Raw genomic sequence first — 20,150 nt, forward strand, 5'->3', positions numbered from 1 at the left:
CTTAAGACCAATACAAAAAAAGGATTTTTAGAAATGCTGGCCAACTGAAAAGTATGAACATGAAAAGTATGAGCATGTACAGCACTCAATACTTATTTCGGGCTCCTTTTGCCTGAAGTACTGCAGCAATGCGGCGTGGCATGGAGTCGATCAGTCTGTGGCAGTGCTCAGGTGTTATGAGAACCCAGGTTGCTCTGATAGGGGCCTTCAGCTCTTCTGCATTGTTGGGTCTGGCGTATCGCATCTTCCTCTTCACAATACCCCATAGATTTTCTATAGGGTTAAGGTCAGGCGAGTTTGCTGGCCAATTAAGAACAGGGATACCATGGTCCTTAAACCAGGTACTGGTAGCTTTGGCACTGTGTGCAGGTGCCAAGTCCTGTTGGAAAATGAAATCTGCATCTCCATAAAGTTGGTCAGCAGCAGGAAGCATGAAGTGCTCTAACCCTTCCTGGTAGACGCTGCGTTGACCTTGGACCTCAGAAAACACAGTGGACCAACACCAGCCGATGACATGGCTCCCCAAACCAACACAGCCTGTGGAAACTTCACACGGGACTTCAGGCGTCTTGGATTGTGTGCCTCTCCATTCTTCCTTCAGACTCTGAGACCTTGGTTTCCAAATGAGATGCAAAATTTGCTCTCATCAGAAAAGAGGACTTTGGTCCACTGTGCTTTATTAAATCCAGTCAACGCAGCCGTCTACCAGGACATGTTCAGAGCACGTCATGCTTCCTTCATTCTCCAGCAGGATCTGCACCGGCCCACACTGCCAAAAGAACCAACACCTGGTTCAATGACCATGGTATTACTGTGTAATTACTGTGTGATTTCATGTAATATTCTAATTTTCTGGGATTTTGATTTCGTGGTTTTCATAAGCTGTAAGCCATAATCATCAAAATTATAACAAATAAAGGCTTGAAATATCTCACTTTGCATGTAATGAGTCTATATAATATATTAGTTTCACCTGTTAAGTTGAATTCTTGAAATAAATCAACTTTTTGATGATATTCTAATTATATGACCAGCACCTGTATATAGTCATGGTGTAAATCTACACATATCCTTAATGGACACTCGTGATTAACACCCTCAAACACACACACACACACACACACACACACACACACACACACACACACACACACACACACACACACACACACACACACACACACACACACACACACACACACACACACACACACACACACACACACACACACACACACACACACACACACACACACACACACACACACACACACACACACACACACACACACACACACACACACACACACACACACACACACACACACACACACACACACACACACACACACACACACACACACACACACACACACACACACACACACACACACACACACACACACACACACACACACACACACACACACACACACACACACACACACACACACACACACACACACACACACACACACACACACACACACACACACACACACACACACACACACACACACACACACACACACACACACACACACACACACACACACACACACACACACACACACACACACACACACACACACACACACACACACACACACACACACACACACACACACACACACACACACACACACACACACACACACACACACACACACACACACACACACACACACACACACACACACACACACACACACACACACACACACACACACACACACACTTGTTTTTGTGGTATAGAAGGACACTGATGCCCAAACAAGTTTGGTGGTGGTATATGGGGACACCCCTTTCCCAATGCCCTACAGTGATGATACAAATATCAAAAATTTTGTTTTAATCTGCAGATCGCAAATCTGACTTCAAATGTTCTATACACACAACAGAACAGAAAATATTACCATATGATATTTTGGTGGTACACAAGGACATTCCCGCCCATCCTAAAATGTTCCCGCCTATGACATAATTGTGATTTTTGGGGCCCGACTTGATTATGAGGACACTCTTTTTACAATACACTAAATATGTCATTTCAGTGGATTACAGGGACCAATGTGTTTTACTGGTACATGACCACACACACACACAAACCTGACAACACAGTGTATTACCAAGACTAAGGTGATTTAAGAGGACTGGATCTTAAACACAATACACAACTGCATAATCCAACATTATAAGGACGAGTGTGTTTAATGGTACATGCCCACACACACACACAAACCTGACAACACGGTGTATTACCAAGACTAAGGTGATTTAAGAGTACCGGATCTCAAATACAATACACAAAACAACTTGCAACATTACAGGGACAGAGGTGTTTTAGAAGTGCTTTAATTATGACTTCAATAATATCATCATAAACATTGAGTTTTTTCAGTTTTACCATGTAATACAATCATGACATACCATTTTAAGGGGAAAGTGACATCCACAAACTTAAAAACATGGTCAATAAAACTTGCACAACTGTGTGATCTTTCAGAAAGCATACAGTATCATTACTGTTTTGACATATTAAAATGACAAGCAGATGAACCATTCAAAACTTCGAAAAGATTGACAAAACAGCCCTTGGAAACAGGCACAATTTAAAGACGTCATTAAACAGGCTTTGAAATGTATAAAATGAACTCACTCAACATGCAATAAATGCTGCAACATGTAGAGAAACCGACTTACAAGGGACGGTTTACCTAAAGACAATTCTGTTATTTCCAGAAAATGTAAACAGAATTGTCAAGTTTCAAAGCAGAATTACAGAGATAACAGGAAAAGTATTCAACAAAGTTAGTTTGGGCTGTACATCAGCTCTAGAAGAGTATAGTGTCATTAGAATACAACTATCATTGTAAGTACAAAAGCTCTCATGTGTTTAGAGATTACTAAAGCATGTATTATTCTGTACAGAGAATGAGAGTGAGGCAGAAATTGAAAACCCACGGAAAGGATCCTCAGCGGTCTTACACTGCTGGCATTCAGTCAGTGTGGCCAGTTTTCCTTTGGTTATACACTCACCTAAAGGATTATTAGGAACACCTGTTCAATTTCTCATTAATGCAATTATCTAATCAACCAATCACATGGCAGCTGCTTCAATGCATTTAGGGGTGTGGTCCTGGTCAAGACAATCTCCTGAACTCCAAACTGAATGTCAGAATGGGAAAGAAAGGTGATTTAAGCAATTTTGAGCGTGGCATGGTTGTTGGTGCTAGACGGGCCGGTCTGAGTATTTCACAATCTGCTCAGTTACTGGGATTTTCACGCACAACCATTTCTAGGGTTTACAAAGAATGGTGTGAAAAGGGAAAAGCATCCAGTATGCGGCAGTCCCGTGGGCGAAAATGCCTTGTTGATGCTAGAGGTCAGAGGAGAATGGGCCGACTGATTCAAGCTGATAGAAGAGCAACTTTGACTGAAATAACCACTCGTTACAACCGAAGTATGCAGCAAAGCATTTGTGAAGCCAGAACACGCACAACCTTGAGGCGGATGGGCTACAACAGCAGAAGACCCCACCGGGTACCACTCATCTCCACTACAAATAGGAAAAAGAGGCTACAATTTGCACGAGCTCACCAAAATTGGACAGTTGAAGACTGGAAAAATGTTGCCTGGTCTGATGAGTCTTGATTTCTGTTGAGACATTCAGATGGTAGAGTCAGAATTTGGCGTAAACAGAATGAGAACATGGATCCATCATGCCTTGTTACCACTGTGCAGGCTGGTGGTGGTGGTGTAATGGTGTGGGGGGTGTTTTCTTGGCACACTTTAGGCCCCTTAGTGCCAATTGGGCATCGTTTAAATGCCACGGCCTACCTGAGCATTGTTTCTGACCATGTCCATCCCTTTATGACCACCATGTACCCATCCTCTGATGGCTACTTCCAGCAGGATAATGCACCATGTCACAAAGCTCGAATCATTTTAAATTGGTTTCTTGAACATGACAATGAGTTCACTGTACTAAAATGGCCCCCACAGTCACCAGATCTCAACCCAATAGAGCATCTTTGGGATGTGGTGGAACGGGAGCTTCGTGCCCTGGATGTGCATCCCAGAAATCTCCATCAACTGCAAGATGCTATCCTATCAATATGGGCCAACATTTCTAAAGAATGCTTTCAGCACCTTGTTGAATCAATGCCACGTAGAATTAAGGCAGTTCTGAAGGCGAAAGGGGGTCAAACACAGTATTACTATGGTGTTCCTAATAATCCTTTAGGTGAGTGTATGTGCCTTAAAATGTTCAATTACAGTTGTAACTTCAGCATTTGACCAGCACACTTTTTGTCCTTTCCACAAGGTTTTCAATTCCTGCCTCATGTTCATTCTCTGTACAGAAGAATACATGCTTTAGTAAACTCTAACTATATGAGAGCTCATGTACTTACAATGGTAGTCATATTCAGATTTAAACCTCAGGTACCTTGAGGAACTTCAGTGGTTTCTCGATAGGCATCTTCTGAACACCTGTAGGAAATCAGTTATAGACAGATCAGAAACTCAGATGTAACTCAAACCTGCATCTAGAACTTAAAACTGGTTATACATCTGATCTCTAAAAATTACATTTCAAATGACATTCAAAACATTATTCTGGAGATGGAATGTTGTGTTAAACATCTCCTTTTCAAAGTTTTTGACCAACATGAACATGATAAACTTATTGGTTTGGTACTGATTCCATTCATTTTGTTCTAGAAAAATTGTTATTTATAATAATATCTGATTATTGATAACTGATTTTTACAATTAATGGCAAAAGGAATGTTTAGAAATGTAATTTGATATTATCTACTGGCACACTATAGTATGATATATATATACATACACTATGAACAATTCTAAACGCTTTTGTTTTTGCCCCCATTTTTCATGAGCTGAACTAAAAGTTCTAAGACTTTTTCTATGTACACAAAAGGCCTATTTCTCTCAAATATTGTTCACAAATCTGTCTAAATCTGTGTTAGTGAGCACTTCTCCTTTGCCGAGATAATCCATCCACCTCACAGGTGTGGCATATCAAGATACTGATTAGACAGCATGATGATTGCACAGGTGTGCCTTAGGCTGGCCACAATAAAAGGCCACTCTAAAATGTGCAGTTTTGTGTGGTCTCAGGGGGTCTGGAAACAAGTCATTATCTGGTGTGACCATCATTTGCCTCACGCAGTGCAACACATCTCCTTCGCATAGAGTTGATCAGGTTGTTGATTGTGGCCTGTGGAATGTTGGTCCACTCCTCTTCAATGGCTGTGTTGGATATTGGCAGGACCTGGAACACGCTGTCGTATACGCCGATTCAGAGCATCCCAAACATGCTCAATGGGTGACATGTCCGGTGAGTATGCTGGCCCTGCAAGAACTGGGATGTTTTCAGCTTCCAGGAATTGTGTACAGATCTTTGCAGAATAGGGCCGTGCATTATCATGCTGCAACATGAGGTGATGGTTGTGGATGAATGGCACAACAATGGGCCTTAGGATCTCATCACGGTATCTCTGTGCATTCAAAGTGCCATCAATAAAATGCACCTGCGTTGGTTGTCTATAACATACGCCTGCACATACCATAACCCCACCATGGGCCACTCGATTCCCAACGTTGACATCAGCAAACCGCTCACCCACATGACGCCATACACGCTGTCTACCATCTGCCCTGTACAGTGAAAACCGGTATTCATCCGTGAAGAGAACACCTCTCCAAAGTGCCAGACGCCATCGAATGTGAGCATTTGCCCACGCAGGTCGTTTACAACGACCAACTGCAGGTCGAGACCCCGATGAGGACGATGAGCATGCAGATGAGCTTCCCTGAGACGGTTTTTGACAGTTTGTGCAGAAATTCTTTGGTTATGCAAACCGATTGTTGCAGCAGCTGTCCGGGTGGCTGGCCTCAACGGTGTTGGAGGTGAAGATGCTGGATATGGAAGTCCTGGGCTGGTGTGGTTACACACGGTCTGCGGTTGTGAGGCCGGTTGGATGTACTGCCAAATTCTCTGAAAAGCCTTTGGAGACGGCTATGGTAGAGAAATGAACATTCAATTCACGGGCAACAGCAGGTGGACATTCCTGCTGTCAGCATGCCAATTGCACGCTCCCTCAAAACTTGCAACATCTGTGGCATTGTGCTGTGTGATAAAACTGCACATTTTAGAGTGGCCTTTTATTGTGGACAGCCTAAGGCACACCTGTGCAATAATCATGCTGTCTAATCAGTATCTTGATATGCCACACCTGTGAGATGGATGGATTAACTCGGCAAAGGAGAAGTGCTCACTAACACAGATTTAGACAGATTTGTGAACAATATTTGAGAGAAACAGGCCTTTTGGGTAAATAGAAAAAGTCTTAGAACTTAGATCTATAATTTTGTTCAGTGAATATAACTGGCTTAAAACCATTTTTCTTTGGTGAAAATACTAACGTAAAATTGCACTACAATATATATTGGTTTAAAATAATAATAAACATGTTCATAAACACAAACTTGTTATGCTGGGTACACACCAAAAGATAATCAGGCTGATTTTGGGCTGATTTCCCCCTTCTGAAAATCCTAGCTGTGTCCCGATTATCTTGATGGTTATAGATTATCTTATCAGATTTTCCCTTGGTGTGAGGTGTGTTAAGAGTGTCCGAACCTGATCGGAAGAACGTCAGAGCCGACCTGATCGCGAATCGCAAATATTCAACATGTGGAATATTTACGATCAGAAATCCTGAAATGTGGGGGGAAGCCCGAGGACAAACACGCGCATGCTCTGGAGATTATCACGTGAAAGGAAACCATATCCAATCAGAAAGCGAGATGAAGGAAGACGGAAGCATAAGAAACGCAGTCATGGCGCAGCACAAACTGAAATTGATGTGGACAGCAGAGATGGAGGATCAGCTTGTTGATTTGTGGCGCAAATGTTTACACAACGTGTTGTGTAAAACATTTCCAAACACTATCATCGCAATTGCTTCCTGCATATCGTCCGCCATGCTTATTCTGAGGTCTCTAGAGTGTTAACAGTCGAGACTCTGGTTGCATGGTCTTTAGGGTTGGGTATCTAGAACCGGTTCCAAAATGCCAAAAACCGGGGATTCGATAAGTCGCGCACACTTCGATTCCGCTTATCGATTCCTTACTTTGGTGATGCTCACATGCGCGAGGTGAATGGCAGTGAGCATTTGTTTACAGTTGTATTGATCTGCCAGGACCTGCCTGCCGCACATGCGCTGTACGTTATATTTACGATGGCGGAGCGCAGCAGACTTTCGAAAGTTTGGTTAAGCTTTTCAAAAAAAGATGAAAATACAGCGAATTGTATCACATGCAAGAAAGACAAACTAGAGCCGCATAATTCTGGATAAAATGAGAACCAGTTTTGTTTAAAATAGAGATCATGAATAAATACATCAGACAATTAATACGAGTCGAGTCTATAATTCCTTAAAGTGTTATATATATATATATATATATATATAGTATATTGTAAATTAAGATGCATTGTCACAGTTTTACTGGTAATAGCCTAAATGTAACAAGAATAAAAGGTAGAAAAAAGTATTTGCTCTCTTTTTTCTCTCCAATAAATATTGGAATCGAAACCAAGAATCGTTAAGAACCGGATTCGATAAGCAGAATCGGAATCGTTAAAATTTAAACGATACCCAACCCTAACGGTCTTTTCACATCATGGCACACCACACACTATATGAGCAAAACGGTTAAATCTAGGATTTTTTGTCCTCATGTTTGTGGTCCATCACATTTTGAAAATCTTATAAGATGTAAAATCTTTTGGTGTGTACCCATCATTAGTTGACACATACCAACATTACTGGAGACGCCTGCAGCTCCAGCAGGAACATCACCTTCAGAACCGCTTTCATCAGGATCACTGGCATCAGAGTCCGTCATACTGATCTCATCTTAAAGAAAAAGAGACATTTAAAACAAGAACATCTTCAGTTTAACCTGTATTGAGAAGTCATTTATGAAACATGACAAATGGCACCGTTTAATAATAATAATCATATTAATAACAACTATAATACTTCACTAAGATCACTATTATTAGAATTATCGCCTAGACAGTGATATACTAATACTGTCAATGAAAAATTAATATTTTATAATGAGTATATTATTTTACAATAAGAGGTTATAATACTTTCTTATTTTCTTCACTTAAGCTGTTATACTGGCAGAAACCTGCAGTTTAAGTGAAAACAGGTTTATAAACGCATCTTATTGAAAAATTGTATTACTACAAAAAATGTGGATATAATGCGAATGTGAAAATAGAGAGTAACTGGTGCTGGTTGCGTTCCCAAATGCATGTTAAACTTATGGCACATGCAGAGATGGAGTTCACTGCATTCATTCCCTGTGAAACGAGGCATGGAAAAAGCCAGATCATGAGCTGATCGAGCGAGCAAAGTGTGCTCTTCAGTTTGAAACACGCAGCACAACAGACTACAGACTTACTTTCTTATCGTCTTTTGCGATTTGATAAGGGCATTGAGCCATATTGTGCTTTTGATTTTAGTATGTTTGAGAGATGCTTTACCAAAGCAATTGCGCAAAACACAAAGACAATTTATGTTATTATGAGGCGTAAAAATATTTTCGGTTCTTTTGGTTCAAACTGTGGAGGGACAGATTAGACTGTGGTCGGTCACTAGAGTAAAGGTAATTAATGGTAACACTATGAATTTTACTCCTCCCAAAAATGCCAAATAATAAACAGGTGAGAGCGTATTTTAGGCTATATGACACGTTATAGTGAGATATGACAGCGCTTCTGCAACACGCATCACTGCAGATGAGTAGCTGAGGATCTCTTCAGCATGCTGATGCACAAAATACAAACTAAAAATAAATTAAAGTAAGTCGCAGATGCTCAACACACAGTCATCTTCATTAAAAGTAGTGAGAATAAATGATTTTACCAGTGCTGATGCTACTCTCTCTCCTATTGATCTTAAAATTAGCTGATGATACAAAAAATGCTGCTCATAGCGGTAGCTTTCGATGACGTGAACACCGTTAAATCTGATATAGCGCGGGAATTGAAGATCGGATTTATGTCCGTTTTGTGAAGACACATTTATGTGGCCAAGTGTAAATGGAATTGTTTTGACAATGAAATGACCAGGTGTAAAACAGCCCCAAAGATGATGTGAAAAAGTTCTTTCTAGACTAGCATTTCCTAAAATGATGCAATGCTCTTTTTATTACCATCTCAACACAGTCTTGATCCTCCAATGATGATTGTTCCTTCTCAGGGCTCACCTGAAAGCAAGGCAAAGAAAGAAAAAATAAACATCTATTAGAGACAAAGGATTCAGAGATTCTCCAAATGAAGCAGCACAGATACTTGACTCCATTAACACTGACTGATCACTGTCATAAAACATAAAATTAAAACATTACATTATCAATGATATACTTGAGCAAAAGAAGGCTGATGACGCCAAACTAATTCAGGTATGATGGGACATTTCAAACCACTCAGTATTAATACTGATCAAATTAATGAGATGAATAGTGACTTAAGATTTAAAACACTGTGACATAAGTTGTAATCAAGTATAAAGTTAAAACCCTATAAATATATGGTCATAACCAATCAGGGATGCATGAAAATAAATGCTCATTGATGTTATCGTTGTCAATCCGATAAGAAAATTAGGCCGCTATATTAACACTAATAAATAATGGATTTCTTCCTTCAGCTTCAGATGTGCGCTGTTCACCGTGATGGTTTTGAAATGTTTGAATCACAAATCTGTGAAATCAGCGCATTGTTACAGGGAGAGTTCGCTTGTGGAATTGTAAGTTGTAATATTTTTTATTTTTGTTATATATCTGATTTATCTCATATAGGATGCATTTGGCTGAGTTAATGAGTGCTACAGTAAACACTTCACTGTAGGCCACACCGGTGGTCAGCAAAACATTAATTATGATTGGGACTGTCATATATACATAACACTATAATGAGCAAACTATTGCATTAAAAACGTCGTGAATTCTTTGGGTTTAGTTGCTGTGTTTCAGCGTGTTGTCCTGGGAGGAGCGCATCCACAACAGGAGTTTCACTATGTAATAGTTGATTACTATTAATAATAGCTCAAGTTAATCTGTGCATGATTTTGTGCAAGTATAAGTTGTAATATTGTGTTTATTTTGTATAAATATCTAATTTATCATATATAGGTTGTGTTCCGTTGAGCTAAAACCATCTAACAAAGCCTCAGGTTTAGGGGTGTTCCTTCAGCTCTTTAGGCCATTTCATTTTAAGTTTAATGTTGTCTAATAACATTTTAATTTCATTTGATTTATTATTATTATTATTATTATTAAGGCAATAGATGTTTTGGTAAAACTTCACAATACATATGTTATTGCATTAACTAACATGAACTAACAGAGAAAAACTTTTGTTAATGTGAGTTAATAAAATATGTGAGTTCATGTTAGTTCACAGTGCATTAAATTAACAGATACAACACTGGATCCTAAAATGTCTTGGAAAATGTTGAGATTAACGTTAAGTAAGATAAACATGAAGTAAATCATGTAGAAGTATTGTTCATTCATTGTTAGTTCATGTTAACTAATACTAACAAGATGAAACCTTTTTATAAAGTATTGCCATTTTTTTATAAAGAAAGTTGGAAATATGAATGTAAAATTTATTTTAGAAGCTAAGAAACCTTACACTGGTTCAAACTAGGCCACTACTGTATATGTTTGATTTATGTTGAAGTGTTTGGGACATTGGCTTTAAAGTCGGCATGAAATGGAAGTTGAGATTGTCATTTTTTCCTTGTTGTGATGTATATCCGAGTGAAACTGCTTCTGAAATTAGAAAAAAATGTAGGGCGGGGCTTGATTTCGTCCTTCGGGAATTGATTGGATCGTTGGAGGTTGGGCGTTGCAAACAAAATGGAGGCAGATTTGAATGCCAGTTTACATTCAGTTGTGGAGGATTTCTCTCCAGCGGACTCCCCCACCGTTACCCTCACATGAAGGATTTTTCTATTGAGGAGCCCAGCGACGAGAACAAGGACAAGCAGCTAAATTTTCAGGCAGGAATCAGACCATATTTATATGAGCCTCCCGCGAAACGAGACAAACACCGATAGCCGCACCCTCATGGGCTCTGGCCGCACCCTTTCGCCATGGCACATGACCAAAAGAGAAGAGAGGTCGTTTTCAAGGGGGGAGGGAAGGGTAATGTATTTGATTAAAGATTATAAGGGTACATGAATTTTGAAAAAATAATGAAGTGCACAGATAAATCATTTATAATAAACACTACAATATTACATATAAAAAGAAGATTTGTCAAATTTGATTTCATGCCGACTTTAAATGATGTGCGTTTCGTTTTTGTAATCAGGCTTTCAAAGTATATCAAATTTTGGATTTAGATTCATCGGCTAATATATCAGATATCGGCTTTCGAATATAAAGAATGATCAGTTATCGGCCCAAATGTTCATATCGCTGTATCCCTAATTTGACTTCCAAAAACAAAAAACAAAACAATACCTTCTGTACATCTCTGGCCTCTGACTGGGACGGGGACGGACTCTTCATTTCGAGAGTGGAGGGTTCAACCTCACTGAGAGTCTACAAAACATAACATTAGACATGAAACAGTGGTGTAAATGTGTGAACACTAGATCTCACAGATGTCTCTGCTTCGTTTGCTCGTTCTCTTCCAGCACAACTCTCACTTACCTCGTCTAGTCCCACAGTCAGAGCAGCACAATCACTGCCTGATGACCACTGGCTCTTATGGCTCATCTGAAAATATGAAATTAAGCGTTACATACAGAAACACTTCACCTAAGAGTTTAAAAAAAGCATTATAAATGGAATATATAAAGGATAATGTACAGTCAGTCAGTAATTAATACAAAATAAACTGACAGGATAATAAGGGTCCTGATACACAGCTACCTATCAATAAATATTTGCACATGAAATACTGATTTGAGATAATATACAAGATTACAAAATAGTTAAAGTTTTCAAATCAATATTTAAATGCTACCACAAGGTAATGTTCACGGCTTTTATGCATCACATTACATGTGTTTTCATTACAGTGTGTCAGGTTGTGTGTAGCTTTACACCAGTTTTATGAGGACACCCTTTTATGAGGACATCATAAGAGCATGTTACTGATGTTTGACTTGACAGAAGAATCTCAGTGTGTTGTGTAAGTTTGACAGAATCCTGGTCTATGAGGACACAGTTTTATGAGGACATCATAAGAAAATGATCCTGATGTTTGACTTTGACTGAGTGTGTTGTGTAAGTTTGACAGAATACTGGTCTATGAGGACACTAGATTTACTGGGACACTGGTAACTAGATACATTTGGACGGCACTGAGTTCAAGTGTGTGTATGTATGAGAGTGATACGAGACATTGCGCCTGTGCTAGATGTACAGTAAGTGATCGTGACTCACTTCTTACACACACAATCATAATTCAGTGACTGATAACTGTGGCAAATAATCTGTTTCTGAGGAAACAGAGTTATTACATTAACTTATTGGATACCTTTAGAGTTGCTGTATCTTGTTCAGGTTTCATCTGATTCTTCAGAGTTATCATCTGAAAAAAAAAGTAGTAAAAATATATAAAAAAGACAAATAAATAATAATTTTAGTATCACTTATTGAAAGCCAAACAGAGGTTGCTATTTTTTACCAACTTCTTCAATGATTATATTTAATCTGACAAGCACAAATAGTTTTCGCTATTGGTATTAGCCACAATGAGCTGTGAATTATGGGTTATCAGTATCGATCCTAATATTCCATGTGTGTCCCGGTAAATCTAGTGTCCTCATAGACCAGGATTCTGTCAAACTTACACAACACACTGAGATTCTCCAGTCAAGTCAAACATCAGGACATTGCTCTTATGATGTCCTCATAAAAGGGTGTCCTCATAAAACAGGTGTAAGACACACACACACTTGACACACTGTAATGAACATGCATGTAATGTGATGCATTAAAGTCATGAACATTAACTTGTAGGGCTGCACAATGTATTGCTTTATCATTCATACCCATCTGTGGTAGTGACATTGCAGTACAGGCCTCTGTGAAGTCAGGCTATGTAAAGACTCTGCCGTGTTATTTTACAGTTGATTACTCAAGTTCTGTACCTAAATGCTGTTAGACTTACCTGGAATATATGAGGCATTGTTTATTTCACATCTTTGTTCATTTTTTTTATCTCTGCTTGCAATTTATTATTTTCTATGCAGATGCAAACCCCTACAAAATCACACCAATCATTCTAGAATGATTAATTATTTCCAAATAGAGCTATTCAAGACATCTGGTGAAATTGCTTTTCATATTGAAAAACTTTTGTTAATGTGAGTTAATAAAATATGTGAGTTCATGTTCGTTCACAGTGCATTAAATTAACAGATACAACACTGGATCCTAAAATGTCTTGGAAAATGTTGAGATTAACGTTAAGATAAACGTTAAGTAAATCCTGTAGAAGTATTGTTCATTCATTGTTAGTACATGTTAACTAATACTAACAAGATGAAACCTTTTTGTAAAGTGTTGTCATTTTTTTATAAAGAAAGTTGGAAATATGAATGTAAAATTCATTTTAAAAGTTAAGGAATCTTACATTAGGCCACTGTACTATTATGTTTGATTTATGTTGAAGTGTTTGGGACATTGGCTTTAAATGATGTGCGTTTCGTTTTTGTAATCAGGCTTTCAAAGTATATCAAATTTTGGATTTAGATTCATCGGCTAATATATCAGATATCGGCTTTCGAATATAAAGAATGATCAGTTATCGGCCCAAATGTTCATATCGCTGTATCCCTAATTTAATTTCCAAAAAAACAATACCTTCTGTACATCTCTGGCCTCTGACTGGGACGGGGACGGACTCTTCATTTCGAGAGTGGAGGGTTCAACCTCACTGAGAGTCTACAAAACATAACATTAGACATGAAACAGTGGTGTAAATGTGTGAACACTAGATCTCACAGATGTCTCTGCTTCGTTTGCTCGTTCTCTTCCAGCACAACTCTCACTTACCTCGTCTAGTCCCACAGTCAGAGCAGCACAATCACTGCCTGATGACCACTGGCTCTTATGGCTCATCTGAAAATATGAAATTAAGCGTTACATACAGAAACACTTCACCTAAGAGTTTAAAAAAAGCATTATAAATGGAATATATAAAGGATAATGTACAGTCAGTCAGTAATTAATACAAAATAAACTGACAGGATAATAAGGGTCCTGATACACAGCTACCTATCAATAAATATTTGCACATGAAATACTGATTTGAGATAATATACAAGATTACAAAGTTAAAGTTTTCAAATCAATATTTCAATATTTAAATGCTACCACAAGGTAATGTTCACGGCTTTTATGCATCACATTACATGTGTTTTCATTACAGTGTGTCAGGTTGTGTGTAGCTTTACACCAGTTTTATGAGGACACCCTTTTATGAGGACATCATAAGAGCATGTTACTGATGTTTGACTTGACAGAAGAATCTCAGTGTGTTGTGTAAGTTTGACAGAATCCTGGTCTATGAGGACACAGTTTTATGAGGACATCATAAGAGCATGTTACTGATGTTTGACTTGACAGGAGAATCTCAGTGTGTTGTGTAAGTTTGACAGAATCCTGGTCTATGAGGACACAGTTTTATGAGGACATCATAAGAGCATGTTCCTGATGTTTGACTTTGACTGAGTGTGTTGTGTAAGTTTGACAGAATACTGGTCTATGAGGACACTAGATTTACTGGGACACTGGTAACTAGATACATTTGGACGGCACTGAGTTCAAGTGTGTGTATGTATGAGAGTGATACGAGACATTGTGCCTGTGCTAGATGTACAGTAAGTGATCGTGACTCACTTCTTACACACACAATCATAATTCAGGGACTGATAACTGTGGCAAATAATCTGTTTCTGAGGAGCACTGGTCGCATGGCACTGCTTATGCATGGAAACCCTGAACTCACCTTTATAATGATTGCTGAATCTGCCCTGGAGCTCATCTGTGTCTGTAAACGGCATGTCCTCTTCCAGATCTTGATCTTCTCCTTCACTGACTCACTTCAGCCATCATCCCATGTGTCTGCGCGCATAGAAAAAGACTCTCACGACCATTGCATTTCATTTGACATATTATTCAAAAAGCTTGTTTTAAATAAATTGATCAATTATGGTAAACAGCATTCAAGTTATTTTAATACTTTATTATATGATATTTAAGGAATATGTTAATTGATAATAACTATTCATTCATAGATTTCATTCACAATTAATATTATAGGCAATAATAGTGACAGTATTAATAAGACTGAATCAAACAGAGTTCTAATAATATTCAGAGTAGCCTATATTTTATTATAGTCAGGAGTAATAAGAGCACATATTTGTGTCTTAATGTGTTTAAAGCAAGCATAACTGTAGTAATATTAACAGTAGCATATCAGGATACTGTACTGGGTGAAATAGCCTCCCCTTCACATACTGAAACGTTAGTCATGCCAACGCGTTATTATGATGGCTAGACTATTTTATGAGATCAGAAAAGGTAGCAGTTACAAATATAGTGCAATCGAAAACGAGTTTAAAATGACAAGCATCGCTGATTCCCTCATGTCAGTCTGTAAACAGAATCACTAACTTATAGGTCCGCTAGCACGGTTAGCATCACGCGCTAGCTGCTTTCTAACTGTAAAACGAGCAGCGAAGAGCATACAGAACATGCACAAACAAGCCAACCGGACCCACGTGCTATTAGAGAAGCAATTAAACAACATTATAACTTACCTTTTGGATAACAGTTGCCTTCATCAGGTCCACAGATGTCTTCTCAGGTGCAGAGTTTGTCCAGTCCAAACAGGAAATGACGTGACGACGAATGACTACACCTCTGATTACGTTGTACTTATCATAATATAAACGGGATTTTATTTATTTATTTATCATATATTTAATGCACAATTAATAAATTACAGGCAAAAATACTTAAATAATTAGTATTTTGCATTAGTTGCTACACATTTTAAAGCTGATTGAAGCTCCGCCCACTGGCGCCATCTTGTTTTCGCGATCTCCCGCCTACCGGTACCGATCTGACCAATCACTAAAGCTGATTGAAGCTCCGCCCATTGGCGCCATCTTGTTTTCGCGATTTCCCGCCTAGCGGTATCGATCTGACCAATCACAGGCCCCAAATAATACACTTGTGTGAAAGATGCAAATTTTTGATGACGCGGGTGTAATACCAGGACCTGGCTACAGGGGCGCACTCTCGAAATCAGGGATACACTGTGTATGGTAAAATTTCAGGGTTTTGTGGTATGTAAGGACATGGCGCCAAACTTTGAGAGGGAGCGTCTGGAACGTAGTAAATGACATCTACGCTGTCGGATTTATGAGGACATGGCCTCTGTCCTCATAAACCCAAATGTCCCCATAGTGCTGGTGCGTATTCAGGTCAAAAGTCCTCGTAAACCACAAAAACAAACACACACACACACACACACACACACACACACACACACACACACACACACACACACACATTCTTTCCATTAGATTCCCATAACAACACCTCAATGTACTCCACTAAGCAGAATTATGTTCAAAAGACGTCTTTTTAATGTTTCAACTTTTCAAAAGCGTACGTTGGCGAGTTCTGCACGTCTGATATAGACGTTCCTGGATCCTCCGTAAGGTTAAAAAACAGTTCAAATGTGGTCATTGTTGTGGACATATTTTCAACATCAGTTAAGGTCTAATTTTGACAATTTATACTGTTTCAGGAATGTAAAAATGATTCACTCAGACTTATGTTTTCAAAAATGTGAAAGAGGAAAACCCTTAACTCCCTTATCCTTCTCAGTTACAGGCCTATAACATACGTATATGAATCTAAAAGTATAATAACAGTCTGATAAAACAGTTGATATACCTTTTAATATTAATATCTAATTGGGCTTAACTGGTGAAATATTTTATTTTTATATTTTTAAATCCCAGAACACATCTTCATAAGTGGTTAAAACTGCTGACAATATTTGCTCACTTACTTTTACTTCCTCTTATCACATGAGATCATTGACTACCTGTGTGTATAAAACACACACACCAACTCTCAGACACACTCAGCAAACGCTCAAACTGAGATCAACTCTTGACTCGACACACACTCTTCTCCAAGGTAATGTATTCTTCCTGCTCTTTATTTTTTTCTGATGTATTTATCAAACCTCTTATTCACATTCCCTCGTATAATTATATATCTGTACTTGTATTGTCTGTTGTCTGTTTTGTCTATGTGTATTTTTATATACATTTAACACCGTAAACCTCTGCATCAGCAAGAAGACTATCAGCTTCTACAATATTGACGTCGACACTGAGAAGAAGAAGGTCAAGAGGGTCGAATTCATAACAGATCAACATGTGATTCTTGGCCGTGAGAAAATCGATAACAAATGTAGACCTATTAATTTTGAGGCGAATAGAAATGAAGCTGTACCAGATAATAATCAGCCAGACTGCAGTGGTTGAGCTCTGGAAAACACAAGCTTTATTCCTGATGTTGAGAGTCTGACCGACAGAAATGAGATTCTGGATGATGTCACTCTTAAGCTTTGCTTCTTTCCTCTTTATCTAATCAATGTTGAAAAGTGAATTAATGTGATGATGTCTGCACATTACACACACACAGCTTTCTGTTTGCCTTTTGCTTTATTAATATCATTAAATAAAGAGCATTAAAAAAATCTATAACATAACTTTCCATTCATCAAAGAATTCTGAAAAACAAAATGCACCACAGTTTTCAACACTGATAATAATCATAAATGTTTCTTGATCATCAAATCATCATATTAGAATGACTGGAGTAATGATTCTGAAAATTCAGCTTTGATCACAGGAATAAATTACACTTTACTGTATATTCACATAGAATATATTTTTTGATCTCATCAGTGTGTGTGTGTGTGGGGGGGAAGCAGCAGTAAAACAGTGAAACACTTCATGACACGTTCAGACTTTAACACGTCCATGTAACGCCTGTGTGTGTGTGTGTGTGTGTGTGTGTGTGTGTGTGTGTGTGTGTGTGTGAGAGAGAGAGTCGCGACCCGGAGTCTCGGATCAGAGATGAAACTCCTCAAACTCTTCAGGATGTCGTTCGGGAAACAGATCTCAGGGAAGAGCCTTATTTCCTCTCAGACGGGAATGAAGAAGAGGATGTGATTCCACTGTCCGTCAAACACACCAGATCTGCTCAACTGATGAACACACTCTCAGTGAAGGAAACACTGATCAAACGTTCTTCCAGTCATTAATATAACGTTCAGTCAAAGTGATCCGGTCCAGAAACATCAAACAGGGAATGTTTCTTCTGGAATGTTTCAGTTTGATGTTTGTTTTTAAATGTAACGGTTTTAAAATGTTTCTACTTGTTCCAGAACGCTCAGATTCAAAAGTAACGTTCCATAATGTGTGAAGAATGATACAATGTTACTGTTCCCTAGACGTTCACAGAACCGAGAAGAAACACTTTAAAAACTTCAGAAATAATGTTTTCAGAGCATATATTTATACTTTTATCCAGTAACTGCTCTTGTAAAGTCTATATCTCTCACAGCCTGATAGAACACTATGAATGAACAGATCTTCATAAGATTTATATTTAATATTTACCCCCTATATTAACTCTAAAGTTCACTTCAGTCACTTATTTAGACTCAGGTCACGGATTCAAAGAACTATCAGAAACAACATTTTGAATGTTTAGATATTTATTTAAAGGAAATAAGTTACATGTAGAATAATTTATCATAAATACTAAAAAAATAAAATACATTCAACTTCCAACGGAAGCAATTTGATATACTGTACATTTTCACAAGTATTTACATGCAACGACTAAATAAAGTGAATCAGAATTTGGAGTCCATATATAAATAAAGATGTGCACAGTGATGAAGGTCTTCAGTTGAGTTCCTTCTCTTCATCTTCATCATCATCATCACTATCATCTTCATCATCCTCAGAGTCCTCATATATGCAGATCGAGGCCTGAACCGGGTAATTCCTCAGGAGAACCTCAGCCTCCTGGTACAAGTAATCGAAACACTGGGATTTGGGCCAAAACAACCTGAAGAAAATCAAGTTAAAACAGAGAGTTAAAATCTGGAGAAGCAGGAGATCATATCAACATCTTCATAATAGCAGGAGATCATATCAACATCTTCATAATAGCAGGAGATCATATCTACATCTTCATAATAGCAGGAGATCATATCAACATCTTCATAATAGCAGGAGATCATATCTACATCTTCATAATAGCAGGAGATCATATCTACATCTTCATAATAGCAGGAGATCATATCTACATCTTCATAATAGCAGGAGATCATATCAACATCTTCATAATAGCAGGAGATCATATCTACATCTTCATAATAGCAGGAGATCATATCTACATCTTCATAATAGCAGGAGATCATATCAGCATCTTCATAATAGCAGGAGATCATATCTACATCTTCATAATAGCAGGAGATCATATCAACATCTTCATAATAGCAGGAGATCATATCAACATCTTCATAATAGCAGGAGATCATATCAGCATCTTCATAATAGCAGGAGATCATATCAACATCTTCATAATAGCAGGAGATCATATCAACATCTTCATAATAGCAGGAGATCATATCAGCATCTTCATAATAGCAGGAGATCATATCAACATCTTCATAATAGCAGGAGATCATATCAACATCTTCATAATAGCAGGAGATCATATCAGCATCTTCATAATAGCAGGAGATCATATCAACATCTTCATAATAGCAGGAGATCATATCTACATCTTCATAATAGCAGGAGATCATATCTACATCTTCATAATAGCAGGAGATCATATCAACATCTTCATAATAGCAGGAGATCATATCTACATCTTCATAATAGCAGGAGATCATATCTACATCTTCATAATAGCAGGAGATCATATCAACATCTTCATAATAGCAGGAGATCATATCA

The 20,150-nt window shown here is 38.2% G+C and overlaps 2 protein-coding genes across 6 annotated transcripts in view; both read right to left on the minus strand.

The window, feature by feature from the left end:
* Positions 1 to 2,345: 2,345 nt before the first annotated feature.
* LOC308689775 (uncharacterized protein) lies at positions 2,346 to 15,983 on the minus strand. Of its 5 annotated transcripts, none has more exons than XM_081363699.1 (11): positions 15,903 to 15,983; positions 15,086 to 15,201; positions 14,131 to 14,196; positions 13,939 to 14,019; positions 12,608 to 12,661; positions 11,776 to 11,841; positions 11,584 to 11,664; positions 9,262 to 9,315; positions 7,851 to 7,949; positions 4,416 to 4,494; positions 2,346 to 3,657 (listed from the first exon to the last, which is right to left on the minus strand). In XM_081363699.1, exons 2-9 carry the CDS (start codon positions 15,119 to 15,121, stop codon positions 7,935 to 7,937), a joined length of 453 nt encoding a protein of 150 aa, XP_081219825.1. In that variant the 5' UTR covers positions 15,122 to 15,201; positions 15,903 to 15,983; the 3' UTR covers positions 2,346 to 3,657; positions 4,416 to 4,494; positions 7,851 to 7,934. The 5 variants fall into 5 exon arrangements, with proteins under 5 accessions (XP_081219825.1, XP_081219827.1, XP_081219826.1 ...); XM_081363700.1 differs by having other exon boundaries at positions 3,645 to 3,657; positions 4,451 to 4,494; XM_081363701.1 differs by lacking the exon at positions 12,608 to 12,661 and having other exon boundaries at positions 2,346 to 4,494.
* A 2,987-nt stretch (positions 15,984 to 18,970) lies between these two features.
* Positions 18,971 to 20,150, minus strand: part of ripply2 (ripply transcriptional repressor 2) — a 486,302-nt gene continuing 485,122 nt past the window's right edge. The window contains exon 4 of the mRNA XM_081364122.1: positions 18,971 to 19,251. Within this exon, the coding sequence (XP_081220248.1) occupies positions 19,086 to 19,251 (166 nt within the window). The 3' untranslated portion in view covers positions 18,971 to 19,085. The remainder of the gene's footprint in view (positions 19,252 to 20,150) is intronic.

This window comes from Scardinius erythrophthalmus (genome assembly GCF_964197995.2).
Source record: "Scardinius erythrophthalmus genome assembly, chromosome: 4".
NCBI lineage: Eukaryota > Metazoa > Chordata > Actinopteri > Cypriniformes > Leuciscidae > Scardinius > Scardinius erythrophthalmus.